The sequence below is a fragment of the Rhinolophus ferrumequinum genome, chromosome 20, assembly GCF_004115265.2.
Source record: "Rhinolophus ferrumequinum isolate MPI-CBG mRhiFer1 chromosome 20, mRhiFer1_v1.p, whole genome shotgun sequence".
In the NCBI taxonomy this organism is placed as follows: Eukaryota; Metazoa; Chordata; class Mammalia; order Chiroptera; family Rhinolophidae; genus Rhinolophus; species Rhinolophus ferrumequinum.
In genome coordinates, this window is record NC_046303.1 from 32,154,028 (window position 1) to 32,167,515 (window position 13,488).

General features: G+C 39.4%; 1 protein-coding gene across 1 annotated transcript in view; it reads right to left on the minus strand.

Annotated features, from left to right (window-relative positions):
* Positions 1-10,476, minus strand: part of COL1A2 (collagen type I alpha 2 chain) — a 35,859-nt gene extending 25,383 nt beyond the window's left edge. Inside the window, exons 1-9 of the mRNA XM_033088523.1 lie at positions 10,227-10,476; positions 7,487-7,497; positions 6,866-6,880; positions 6,173-6,208; positions 4,917-5,009; positions 3,563-3,616; positions 605-649; positions 463-516; positions 310-363 (exon numbers count right to left, since the gene is read on the minus strand). Coding sequence (XP_032944414.1) covers positions 310-363; positions 463-516; positions 605-649; positions 3,563-3,616; positions 4,917-5,009; positions 6,173-6,208; positions 6,866-6,880; positions 7,487-7,497; positions 10,227-10,305 — 441 coding nt within the window. The 5' untranslated portion in view covers positions 10,306-10,476. The remainder of the gene's footprint in view (positions 1-309; positions 364-462; positions 517-604; positions 650-3,562; positions 3,617-4,916; positions 5,010-6,172; positions 6,209-6,865; positions 6,881-7,486; positions 7,498-10,226) is intronic.
* Positions 10,477-13,488: the final 3,012 nt, after the last annotated feature.

The following is a 13,488-nucleotide window of genomic DNA, read 5'->3' on the forward strand; positions in this document are numbered from 1 at the left end:
AAACACGGAAGCATCCTAGGGTTAACCTTTTCTTGGTAAACTATCAGATGAAAATGTGGGTATGGTGGTTTTTACAATAGAGGAAAAAGGCATCTCATAAAAATGTGGATCCAAACATACATTTAATTCGCAATTATATTTCCTTAAATACAATCCAGTTAATATTTTATTAAAATAATATTTCCCATATGGAGACAGTTATGTCAGACATATTTGGCTCTTGGCAGAATACTTCACTTGAATCTAGAAAATCTCGTTGAGACAGAAGTACTAAATGGCACATGGAAGTGCTGAAAAGTAAACACTTACATCCTCACCAGCCTTGCCAGGAGGGCCAGTTGGGCCACGAGCACCTGCAGGACCCTAAAAAAAACAGAAGACCCATCATTTTGTTACAGCTGGATTAACAAATTTCTTGGAAAAATAAAATAAAAGTATCACAAAGGGAAAGAATGGACTCACAGTTTGACCAGGTTCTCCAGGCTCACCAGCAGGTCCTTGGAAACCTTGAGGGCCCTAAGAGAAACCAGTCTGTCATACTCCAAGCCTTTCTTTAATTGTCCATCTTTTTACAAAAGAGAGATTACAAACTTTTGATACTTACAGGAGCTCCAGCTGCACCAGGAGGGCCTCTGGGTCCCATCAAACCCTGTAAACAGGACAGATATACTCAGCACGGCCAAGGTGTGATGGCCTGGGGTAGGGTCAGAGAGAACTAGCTTCGTAGTGCCATTGACAGACATTTTGTGATAGACAGATAAACAGAACTGTCTTGGTCTTATTTCATAGTTTTTGTCCTTCCCAAAGGAAGCTTTAAGGGACTTAGGTTTCCTCCACTATTTCTCTGCTTTTGCTTTTCCTTTCCTATTAACCCAAAGCAGCAGAACTCAATGAGAATTGGATGGGGTGGCCATAGGTTCCTTCAAGTTGTGCACAGTGGGCATACTGAGGTTGTTCTAAGAAATCAGCCTTTGCGCAGTACAGAGTACACAGCTGCCTTCTACGCAGCTGACGAAGCATTTCTATTTGGCTTCCCTTGATCATATGTCATCTCATGACATCCTTAGCCAAGAAATTGATATTTTTATTGCCACAAGGGGCATAAATTGAAAAGGATCAAAAATCCTTTTTAACGATTAGAGAGCGGTTTGTTATAACCTGATAACTACTTTAAGGATTGTTGGTGACTGATGCAAATGTCAAACAAAAGTAGATGTAATGAGGGGTAAAGGAGAAATAAAATATTATTGAAACATCCCCCTGGAAGAGTCTATCGCATAATATTGTTATTGAAAATATGACCCAAATGACAGCCGATTGTTCTCCCCTTTGTGCTTCATTCTGTAGCACACAAGTAGAGTGAAACAAGCTAAATTTAGTTTAGCTTACAAGCTAATATTTAGTTTGCAAGCTAAATATACATTCTTGACTCCCTTTGCAGTAATCCACGCCTGTGCAAGCTCTTCTGTAGGAGCCCGTTCCTCTATTGCTGAAAATACTGTACAGACAAGTCTTGGGTAATTTGCTCATGAGGGACTCTGCAGTCCATCATCAGCCATGGGGCCTCTGCAGTCAAGTCTGCCCCACTGTGTTACTGCCTAGAGTGAAATAATACAGATCGTATTAAAAAGTACATCATCTTAATTATAAGAATTATTTATTTGGTTTTGGGAAATGCGTCGACCTTAAAAGAAACTGTCACTTTTCAATCAAAATAATTTTTAAGTATACATTAATAAACACTTTTCTTTGACACCATGAATTTTTAATTATATTTATTCATTTTTTTCCATGTATTTGCAACGATTTCATTTGCATTAAAAAGTAGTTTGTGTTGTGGAGGCTGTGAGACAATGATTACTCATTAATTCAGAGAAGAACCCTGTGGGGTTTTATAGTTATTGATTTTCCAACACGGAAAATTATTTTAATACTTTATTGCTGCCTATTGTTCCTATTTGTGAAATACACATCTGTTGATTACATGTGTCTGTGAATGTGTGTGGATGTGCAAGCTTAAATTATATTTTACTGATATTTAAAAGTAAAACATTTTGCTTTATGTCCCCCAGAGAGATGTTCCAACATCACGGGAATCTGAAATCTATATTAATTTTCTGGGCTTATGTAATCGTTTTAAATTAGTGCTTTATTTTTTTCCCCCTTTAGCTTCTTCTTGAAATATAGGTACTGCCTTAAAACTGACTAATGTCCAGCATTAGCTGAAATGGCTAATTTCACATATCGAATATAAACAAAGCCAAAAGAAAATCTCTACTTCTTCATTTCATATATGAATATTTTAAGTTACCAGGAAATTGGAAATCATCATGAAAGGCACATTACTTCTCCAGTGAGAGTTTTAATTTACAGAAAATATTATCTTGCCCTTATAGTGTATTAGCTTATTGTGGACCATTAGCTCCAGCAAAACATCTTCTCTTGAAGATAGGGCACTGAACGCATTGTCCAAGTAAAATTTATTTTTTAAAGACTGTGTTAACTTTGGAAACAATTAATTAAAACCACCAGATTGTGTGTGTGTGTGTGTGTGTGTGTATTAAACTGTAGTGTTTAATCAACTTAATGTTTTTACTTCCAGCATATTTCCCTCTATTTTATACATATTAGTATGTATTTTGCATGCTCAGATCGTTTTTTTCATTAACATGTCTCACTAATGCTTGTTAAAAGGTTCACTTGTTGAAGATAGACCATCATCATCATAATCATATAGAAAACTTTTCTAAATGTTACTAAAATTACAGGATATATTGCTGAATATTTGTGCTGATTAATATAAGTGCTAAATTTCACTCATATTTTCTTCTATATAGATTTGTAATCAATAGACTGAAAAATGAATTTTTATCAAAATGAATACAAAGAAACATTTCCTACATTGTTAACCCCTGAGGGAGGGTGAAACTCTGTCATATTCACTGCTATGTCCCCAATGCATAATACAGTTTGGGGCTCATCGAAGGCACCTGATAAATATGTGTTGAATAAATTAATATTTTATTCAAGTGCTATATACATACATGAGACATGTCATCGTCAAACATCCAACATCTTGTCTGGCTGTGGTTCTACTTCTGTCATTAACAACCTATATGGGGCTTAAACTCTCTAGCTATAAAATGAAAAGTCTGGACTAGAAATTGTCAATCCTTTCAACAAGTTTATAGAACTTAATAGTTCTCTGTCTCTAAGGGTTGCTTAAAATTCTGAGCAATGTTAAAGGAAGTAAAAAAAATTAAAGTGATCACGCTTTTGAATTAAATTGATTTACTTAAATTATGATTATTATGTCCAGAGGTTATTTCTTGGATGTAAATACCTGATCTATCCTAAGAAGGCATGTTCACAGAGAAAACTGAACCCCCTTTAACTAGATTTAGATTTTTATAGATTTGAATACAAAAAGAGTTGCTGCTTTAATCTGATCTAAGTATTAGGCATTAACCTAGGTAGCTAAATAATGGCAATGTGAAATTTAACATAAAATAAATCCTCTATTCAGTAATTTTTTGGCTAAGATAAAAAGAGATACACATACCATTGGTCCAGGGCCAAGTCCAACTCCTTTTCCATCATACTGGGCAGCAAAGTTCTAGAAGGGTGGGGGGAAAACAAACAAACAAACAAACAAACAAACAAAAAAATATATATATATTATAATTACCAGCCATGTAGTTCATTTTCTCATTCTACTTGTTAAGATTTTTCTGTTGTTGTTTAAAAGGGAGCAATATTTTTGATACAATTATTAGTTTAGAATTCCCTATTGAGCTAAATTCCTAAGTCAGGGAAATACAAGTTTAAAATTTACTCCATACCTAGTTTGAACTGGGTAGCTTCCCTACCTTATTTTTCAAACCCTTTCCTGCCCTGTTCACCCTCTCTCCACTCCCATCTCCTACCTCTGCACTGCGGAAGGGGAGCTTTCAAAAATGTTAGATGTCACTGAGGGCCCCTGATAAACTGGGCAGAGGCCAAGAAAACGACTTTGCACTTCCTGTTGCCCCACTCCTCCAGAACTCCACAGAATGACTAAGGACCTTTTACTTGCTAAAGTTTCAAAAAAGATATAAAGAGTTTTCAAGTTTAGAGGAAAATTAAATTAAAATGCCCTTTGGAAGATTAAATTTTAAAAAATAGTTCACAGTAATAACTTTCCTGTTAAAGGTATCTCTTATAGTGGTAGATCTATTCAAGAAGGTGCTTTTGAAGGTACTCAATAGATAAGCAATCATAATAAGATCTTTGGGGGAGAAAGGTCTTCTTTTACTGGCATACAGTTGAGTATTGGAATCAGGCTTCTGATTCATAGTGCTAACCAATTAAGCAACTATGTTTTCCTTCCCGCAGTGAGGCCATGTGGCTCTCATACCATTGTTAAATACCTAAAACTAAAAGACGATATTAATGAAAAAGGAAATGTACTTTTCTCAAATTAGTTTCAAGCAAATTAAACCTAAAACTCTTTTGAATGTTGGTTCAGCAGACTTCAAACCAAGGAGAATAAAAAGAATAGGATGTTTGTGAAATTACTTTAGAGCGAGGATTTCAGTTATAATTCAATATAATCAAGCTCTTTAATAATGCAACACCTCTTATTTGTGCCCTACCAATAAAAGATACTAAATACTCAAATTAAATGATGGTTCTGAGAGCTGCAGCTACCTTCAGTGAACCCAAAAACCAGCCTGTAATGGATAAGAGCTCACAAAGAGAATGGGCAAAGCAGAATTCTGAATGAAGAAACCAAAGAAATGAAACAAAATATACCAATATTCCAAATAGCATCCCCTTCCTAAACTGCTAAAAATAAATTTCACAACGAGCCTTTTCCAATAGAAGTATGAGAAACCAAAGTTAGCTAAAAGTTAACAATAGTTAAGACACCTTACCCCGCCAAGACCAGGGGGGCCAGGAGGACCAGGTGGACCAGGAGGGCCTTGGGTACCATCATCACCATCTCTGCCTGGTGGGCCTGGTGGACCCTGTTATGTAAAAAGTGAATTACATCAGGATTAGACCCCATAGGAACTAATACGTGACAAAGGATCCCTAAGAACGCATGTGGTCAAATCAGTTGTTCAGACCTTTCAATGAGCAAGTGGTCTGGACATTCAATATGCCATATTTGTCCCTGCTTGAAATTCACTTGTGACTTGGGTTTATTTTAGAAGGAGGTTTAGTAACTGATATATGAAGAAGACACAAGACAGGGTAGTTCCTCCAGGAAGAGAAACTACCTCAGCCACTAAATATTAATTCATAATGGAGCTCCAGTATTCAAATAAAGAAAGAAATCATAGCTAAAATGTATGATTCCATATATGGTTAACAGTGCACAGTGATGTGCTATGTATATTGATTGACTGTTTCTGACTGATGAACTTACTGAATTGTTTTGTTTATGCTATGTGTGAATAGTAAACTAATTAATATGATAGCAAAGTAATTTTATCACAGGGTAGAAAATCCTACAGATTTCCGACCATTAACACTATTTATGTTGTTAATTATTTATGTTGTTAAAGTAACTTGCTGACATAATGCTACCTTTAATAGATTGTTTGAAATACATGTAAGTCTGTACTTCCAGATAGATACAAGAGATAGGTATTTGGTAAAAGTGTTATATAATGCAAAACCATATAGTTATATATGCCAAATAAGCATAGCAGGGAGATCTAAGAATACCATGAATAAAATGTACGCCTAATTTACATATTTATGAATTTAGACAGAAATATGTTGTTGACTGCTGTTTCACTATTATTACCAGGCTACGTAAGAGATCTTATTTGAAAAGCAAACAAAATGCCATAATAAGAGAAGAACTATGTGGTGGTAGTGGATACATTTTCACTATGTATGTACTGGACAGGTCAACTAAAACCAAAAAAGAGATGGACCATGCAAAGAATATGGCTGTCTGAAATAGTTTTGCTTTCTTGAAGGTAATCTTGACCTGAAAAGAATATTGATGATATATAATAATGCTCATTCGTCTCTTCTGTAGGGCATTATCTGCTTAAAAGATGGTGCAATTATCTGGCTACATAATATTCTTATAAATCGTCAGTCTCTGGTAGTTTCTAATATGTAGTTATTCAATTATGGGTCAAAACCCTTTAATAGTTCAAAAATTACACACCCTTTCTCCACGTGGTCCTCTATCTCCAGCTGGGCCCTACAAGGAAGATACAAACAGCACAATTCTAAATGTCTAAGCAATTTCCAGTGAACAAGCAAAGCATTCTTGATAAAAATTAGTTGGTTAGACTGATCTAATCACAATGTTATTAGATAACAGCTATAAAATGGCACAATACAATAGATAAAAGTGTGTGGTTTTTATTATAATTAACATGTAATTTTTTAAAAAAACTGGGATATTGTAGGCTACAGTCTCCAGTCATTAGGCCGAAATATCATAACTACTGTTTTCAGAAAGATGATTTCTGTGGAAAGAGTTACCATTTTGTTACATCGTTAGGAGCATATTTATATAGTCAAAGCCCTTTAAAATAAACCTTCATCTACCTATAATGAACATAATAGTCATTATGTCTCAAGAATAAAGAAAAGTCTTTTTTTTTCTTTAGTATGTAGATCACCAGTTTATAAAATATAATGTAATCAGAGATGATTCTGGAAGATATTAAAACTGTTATATTAAACATCAAAGCTATTTTATTTTTGGTTTAGCTAATGCATATTCAATAGCTAAATGAACATGGGCAAATCTTGACAATGTATTTTCCTTCTATAGTCCACTATAAATTTAGTTAAATTATAAATTATTGCTGATCATTTCAGATATAATGGAGAAGTATTGGACTCTTACCTTTCTTGCAGTTGCCTAGAAAAGAAATGTAAAAGATTATTATGAGGAAAATTATATACATATATTTTAAAATGGTTCCCATTTCTGTGTAGTATACAATATACCTGTGGAGTATATATATTGAGCATTACTATTATCTTAATATTTCAAAGTGTGACTTTAAATTTTATAAGTAAATTAAATAAAATATGTACAGAACCGAAATATATACTTATCTGTAATCATGCCTCAAATTCAATTCATGAGCTAAGAATGTGTTCATTATAGTCTTGCAAATGACTCCAAGCGAGTGACAAGGTTCTCTAGCTCTGTGAAGTCTTCTGCTTTGTAGTAGCAGCTGCTAAAATCCAAACTTCCACTGGATTATTTACTCTCTATTTCTTCTGGGTCTTTTTATGAGAGTGATCTTATTCAGTAGCCCCGCCCAGTTTGGAAATTGGGGTGGGTACTTTCTAAAGGCAACCAGAAAGGTTTGACTACCATAACTCTTGATAATTTTCTTGGGAATTCAGGTTGGTCAATACCAACGTAGCCTCCCCTTCTTTTCCCAAAGAAGATATCACTATGGCCAAGGCAATCAAAGTATTCAAAAAAATATGTTCTAAAAATAATTTTACTCACCTCTTGTAAAGCTGTAGAAGAAAGGGGAAAACAGGAAATAATTATTAGTATTATTTCATTGACGAATAGCAGTGAATACCAAATAAAGATATTAGTCTATAAAATTAACTTACCTAAGTAAAAGACCAATTGTGTTTTTTATTAGGAAAATTCTAATGACTTGGAAATTATGCAGGTCAAAAGTATGGCAGGGATCAGGGTGACTTGCGTACAATATTAGCGTGTAACTATATTTTGAATCGAATTGTTATTTACTATTTTATAAATTTGTGAAATATTAATGTGTACAAAGGATATTTCTAATGCTCAGTAATTAAGGTGGTAAATTACACACGTGGATCACTGAATGTGAGTAAGACCAGTAGATTGATGAGGAAATAATTTATGGTTTAGATAATTTTTGATACTTAAAAATCTAAGAAAAGGAAGAATTTAGGAAAATATGTTGCCGAAAGTGTATATATATATATATATATATATATATATATATATATATATATATATAAAACATTGAAATTATTTACCATGTTTCCCCGAAAATAAGACTAGGTCTCATATTAAGTTTTGCTCCAAAAGATGCATTAGGGCTTAAGTTCAGGGGATGTCATCCTGGAAAATCATGCTAGGGCTTAATTTCTGGTTAGGTCTTATTTTCGTGGAAACATGGTAGTACTTCACCGAGTTTGTACCTTTCTTAATGTCCTGTTTCAAAAGATCTAATTGGCAATATGAAACTGGATTCATTCGGACATCTGAAATTTTACTTTAAGTTAGTTCACTTAAGTTAGGTAAGGTCATTTTACCGATTACTTTTGTCCCTTAGAAAGAATTTCCCTGTATAAATAGAAAAACTGCGAATTCAAAATCTTGAAAAATAATGGGAAAAATACAATAATGTAATATTCCCTCCTTTGCCATGATTGCTGTAAGTCCTTAAGACTGAATTCCTCTCCTACAGTATAAAAATTATAGGTTAACACAGGATATAAGTGTGGCCAACCTGGCAACAAGATGAATCACCCCTAAAAATTGCTTTAATTAAGTGGACAAGAAATATGTCATTTGGAGGGAGAACATCTGTTGCAATAGTCACAATTCAGGAGGGCGGACCACATCCAGCACTGACATTTAAGGGCAATTTATGAGAATTACTTTTAAATTAGGAAAATGATATGTTTACTTCATTGTGTCCATCAGCAGGAAGAATAATTATGCCTGCCCTTGATTAACGGAAGTCCTTATGATTTTGGAAATTTGCCTTTTAATTACTCAGACTGAGCCATTTCGAAGAACGTGTGTTTGGTAACTTTTATTTCAGACTGTGGTCGGCTGTTACTCAGAAGGTGAGTTGTCTTTTGTATCTTCAAACTTCCCTAGATCTGTTTTCATCTTTTCTCTAGGAGCCAACTCTTTCCCCTCACCCTCAGATCTCACAAAAAAAGAACTTGCTGATGTGAATTTGTTCAATGCAATTACTCCTTAGTAACCACAGTGTGTACACTAAAAGTGTGTGAAGGGAGAAAACACACCACAAATGCATCAGTAATGATGCAATGGTAGCCACTGTGGTACGTGGTAGAGCGAACTTTTTGGAGTGTCGGGTATAGTCAGACACCCCTCATACTCCATCACGTCAGTATCTTTGGTAATTAGGAAGCCATGTTCAAGACATCAAAAATGGACTGATTTTCTTCATTCTATCTTGACATGAAAGTCTGGTCATAAAACCTACAGCTGGAATGTGGCCTTGGAGTCCATCTAATCTCTATCCTGCATTTTAGAAAAAGCTCAGTTTGACTGGCCCAAGGTCACATGGCAAATTAATGGCAACATCATGGGAAAAACCTGGGTCTCTGGAGTCTCACATCAGAGTTGATATTTCCCAACTTGCTGTGATCAAAATGTCTGGTTGTCATTGGAAACATGTCGAGGAGGTAACTCTTGGGTTCAACAAAAGGCAGGGCAGATTTCAGTTACCATTTCCATGACTAATAATGAATTGAGAAGCTAATGAATTGAGAAGCTAATTTTACTTTTCAGAATGTATCCATTCCAAGTAGCATCCATTTTCCTTCCCAGAAACTGCCTAGCTGTTGGGAATGGCTTCGGTCAGAAATGCAGATCACCTCTCTATAAACCTATAGTCTTCCATTAGCCTAAGGCCTGGTCCCCTGTGCTTCCATTGTCCGCCCTCCAGAGGGCGCCTGACAGTCGTCAGGTTCATCATCCTCACAATCATCATCAACCTCATCATCATCATCCAGACAAGACTTAAACACCCAGAAAAGCCGTTAGGGGGTGAGTTTTGTATGACTAAATCAGAAGGCTTTTTAAAGCAGGCCTCAAGTTTTACGAGGTGCGTATGGGCGCAGTTATGGGGCCTGTTAGGGAAGGCCCTTGCCTTCTTCCTTCATCCCATCAGTTAATTATCTCATCCTTAGGGAAAAGCCTTTCTGTTCCCTTTGAACTTCACCATCCAGAGGGCCCAGATCAAGTGAACAGTCTCACTCTGAGTTCAGAGAAAAGTCTCCTAACTTTCGGCGAGAGTCGGCCGTTTTATGTTTTCATTTCTAACGTAAGTTCCGTGTTTCTTATCAACGCCAGCATTTCTCCACATGCCAGAGAGCCTTCCCTCCAAGCTGTACCTCGGACTTAGGTTAGGTTTTCCCTGTTCAGACCAGGGTGCCCACCCATCTAACCTCTCTCCCCCGCCTGCCCCAAACAAGCTGAAGGCACTTACATTGGCATGTCGCTAGGCACGAAGTTACTGCAAGCAGCAACAAAGTCCGCGTATCCACAAAGCTGAGCATGTCTACCATTTAGACATGCAGACTCCTTGTGTCGCAGAGCCCCTGGGTCACCGGCGGAGGTATCACCTGGCGGGCGCAGGCATGCAGTCGTGGCCAGTACCTCCAACTTAGCCGAAACCTCCTGCCGCCTTGGTGCTAAAATAATAAAGCCCAGATCTGCCCTATATATACGGCCAAAGTTTCCCTGGCCCGAGGGTGCCTCCAAAACCGCTTCCACCAATGGGAAGTCTGGGGCTGGGGGCCCGGGCAGCCACAGCTGGGAGGAGACTGCGGGAGAGCAGAGGAGGGAGCGAAGGGGGGAGGAACGTGGCCAAGGGGCTGGCTTCTTAAATTGGTTCCATTCTTTTTGAGGACGTGGACACTTTTGAGGCTTTCAAGGGGAAACTCTGACTCGCTGTCTGCATACCTCCGCCCTCCCCCGGCCCTCCGCCCTCCCCCTGCCTTTCCGAGTTTGGAAACACTTTTGGACACGTCGGAGCGCTCTGTAGACACCGACGTGGGCAGAGTTTGCAGATCTGGGGACCGCGGGGCAGCTGGAGAGGGGACGGGCGCCGGGAGATCAAAGCAGGAGCTGTCCAGCCCGGCCTCACCTTGTGCCCCGCGGGCGGGCAGGGTGGAGGGGCCCGGCGGGCAAGGAGGGGGCGGGGGAGGAGGGAGCCAGGATCCGACTGCGTGGCGCAGCCGGAGGCCGCCCTCCCGCGCCCTCTTCAGTCCGCCCCCGCCCCCTTCAGCCCACCCTCCACCCTACCTCTTTTCTCCGCTTTGGGGAGTGTGCGCCCACTCTTTCAGCAGTAACGCTCTCCTGGCTCCAGGAGAGGGTGAGAGGGGGGTTGTGTCCGCGGAGGGTTAGGTTGGAGTCGGAGGACGACTACTGTTGGGGGCTCAGAGGGGAACGGGCTTAGGGCGGCGTGGCACCCGTTACAGGGAGGACGCGCTTTGCGCACACTAGACCAGACCAAGCCATCGGGAAGACCTTTCACCTCCTCGCTTCCTTCCCTCTGCTGAGGCTGATTCTAAATCGAGGCGTTGGGGATTATCTGGCCCTGCGAAATGACTGCAACGGACAGACCTGGATATCTCTCTTACGCAGTCTCCTTGCTGAGGTTGCAGTGTAGGACCCGCACCTTCTCTTTCAGGTTTCGGGTCCCTCTCCTCGTCCTCACAGACTCCTTGTCCGCATTGACTGGTTCCATCCTGAGCCTGGACTCTGATAACCCTCTAGTGACCATCCACAACCCCTCCTGATCTCGCTGCCCATTCACTGACCCCACTCTTACAAGCAGTCAGTGCCCAAGCACCTTCCTTCCTTTTGTCCCAGGTCCTTCCACAGCTTGGAGAAACCTCCTAGCCCATCTTCAGAAGCTTCTAATTCGAGTTGGGGATATGGGCAGTCTTCTCTGGTAACAACCCAAGCAGCGCCCCCATCAACGTGGATGTTAACTCCCCAACACTCAACCTCCTTCTCTCCTTGCGGCTCCATCCCACTCTCTGCTTCCCACCAGGGAGAGGAGGAGCTGGGGCCTTGACCCTGAGACACTGGGGGTGGGAGGCCAGAGCTCCCAGGAATTGCAAAATACTGAGTGCAGTCAACCTCAGTGGATTGCCCTTTTTCCAGCCCTCTTGAGATGTCATTTCAGGCCCAGAGGAAAAGCTTGGGGTCTGGGGTGGCTTCTGCTTGCCCAGCACCCCCAATGAGGCTGCCATGGGTTACTCAGGGGGCCATCCTCTCCCAGAAGTCAACGCAAAGGGGCATCTTTAGGTCAATTCTGTCTCCACCAAACAGAAATCCAATGGGCTATAGTTTCTTACTCATCTTTTTTCCTTTCTCCCCCCATCTCTCCCCTCCTTTCTTTTTTTCTTTTGGCTGCTCTTTAAGGAAGAATTTCTACCTAACTCATCGGCAGCTGCTATAAACTGAAGGGATTGAATATTCTTAAACCGGTTGCTTCCTCTAACTTTAAAAACAAACAAACAAACAAACAAAAAGTTTAATGGAAATAAAAGAGAACAACCCAAAACTATAATAAACTCTTATTTTATTCTAAGTAAGAGCACTGACTTGAGAGGTAACTATGAAAGACTTTTTGAGATAACGTATAGTAAAGGAATTTGAAAGGGGTTCTGGTCAGTTCTAGGAAGGTGTTTACAAGGTGTTTATCAATCCAAAGTCAAATCTGATCATTTCGATTGTAAAACAGTGTTTGGAAGTGCAATTATAATTTCCCTTTTAGCATAAAAAATTCTCAGCTAGTTTTTGAGAATTAGAGAAATACGAATTCAAGCACTCATTTATAAACTTAAAGGAAAAAAACCTCACTGCAGAGTACACTGATCACTTGAAACGCATTCCTGGAAACTGATGCAAATACCAAATGCGGTGGGGCTCCCTCCCTGCTGATGTGGCAGCGTTTGAAGCAGGCAGTCGTCAGTGATTGGTGGGAGGCCCTGGATCTAGATGGAACAATGAAAATGGAGAAAACTGAAGGGGAATTCTTTTTTAAGTGGGAGACAGATTCCAGTTCCAGCAGTTTTTACACATTATTTGGATCCTCTCTTTCTCTTACTCATCACTCAGTGGGGAACATAGTTAATTAAGTGTTTGTGTTATAGGAAGATTTCTTTAATGATTACGTTTAGATCTGTTTAACATTTCGTGCCTCCAAACAGGGAGAGGCTTTTTTGTGTGCATGGAGTGGGGCTGGGGAAAGAGCTGACCCAAAGCCTAAACTGAGTGTCCTGGTGGCTGTGTGTGAGTGGAGGGGGAGCCTCTGTGCCTGGGAGCAGGGGTCGGAGGGAAGTTTGGAGACTAAGTAGGAGGAGCAAAGAGTAAGGGAGTAGAGGGGGTAGAGGTTGTGAGTGGTGGATGGAACACAGGAGGCAGAAATCAAAGACTTCTACATTTTGCCACTCGACAGTGAACACCTGAGTTCCTATTCCTAAATCACTGTCTGTTGCACAAAAGATGATCTCTTCATCTTCCTATAACCTAGAGATGACAAAGTAGGCCATACTTAAAAACATGGCAAGAGAATGGCTGGGAGCCTGACTGCTGAAGGGATGCAAACCAGCCTGGAAAGGCCATATTATGTTATACTTTTATTCCTTTATTTGATCAAAGTGAGCATCTGACTGACATCTCCTTTCGATCCATTTATTAAAGATACTATGCTGTCTCATTCTAGTTCTAGCTCT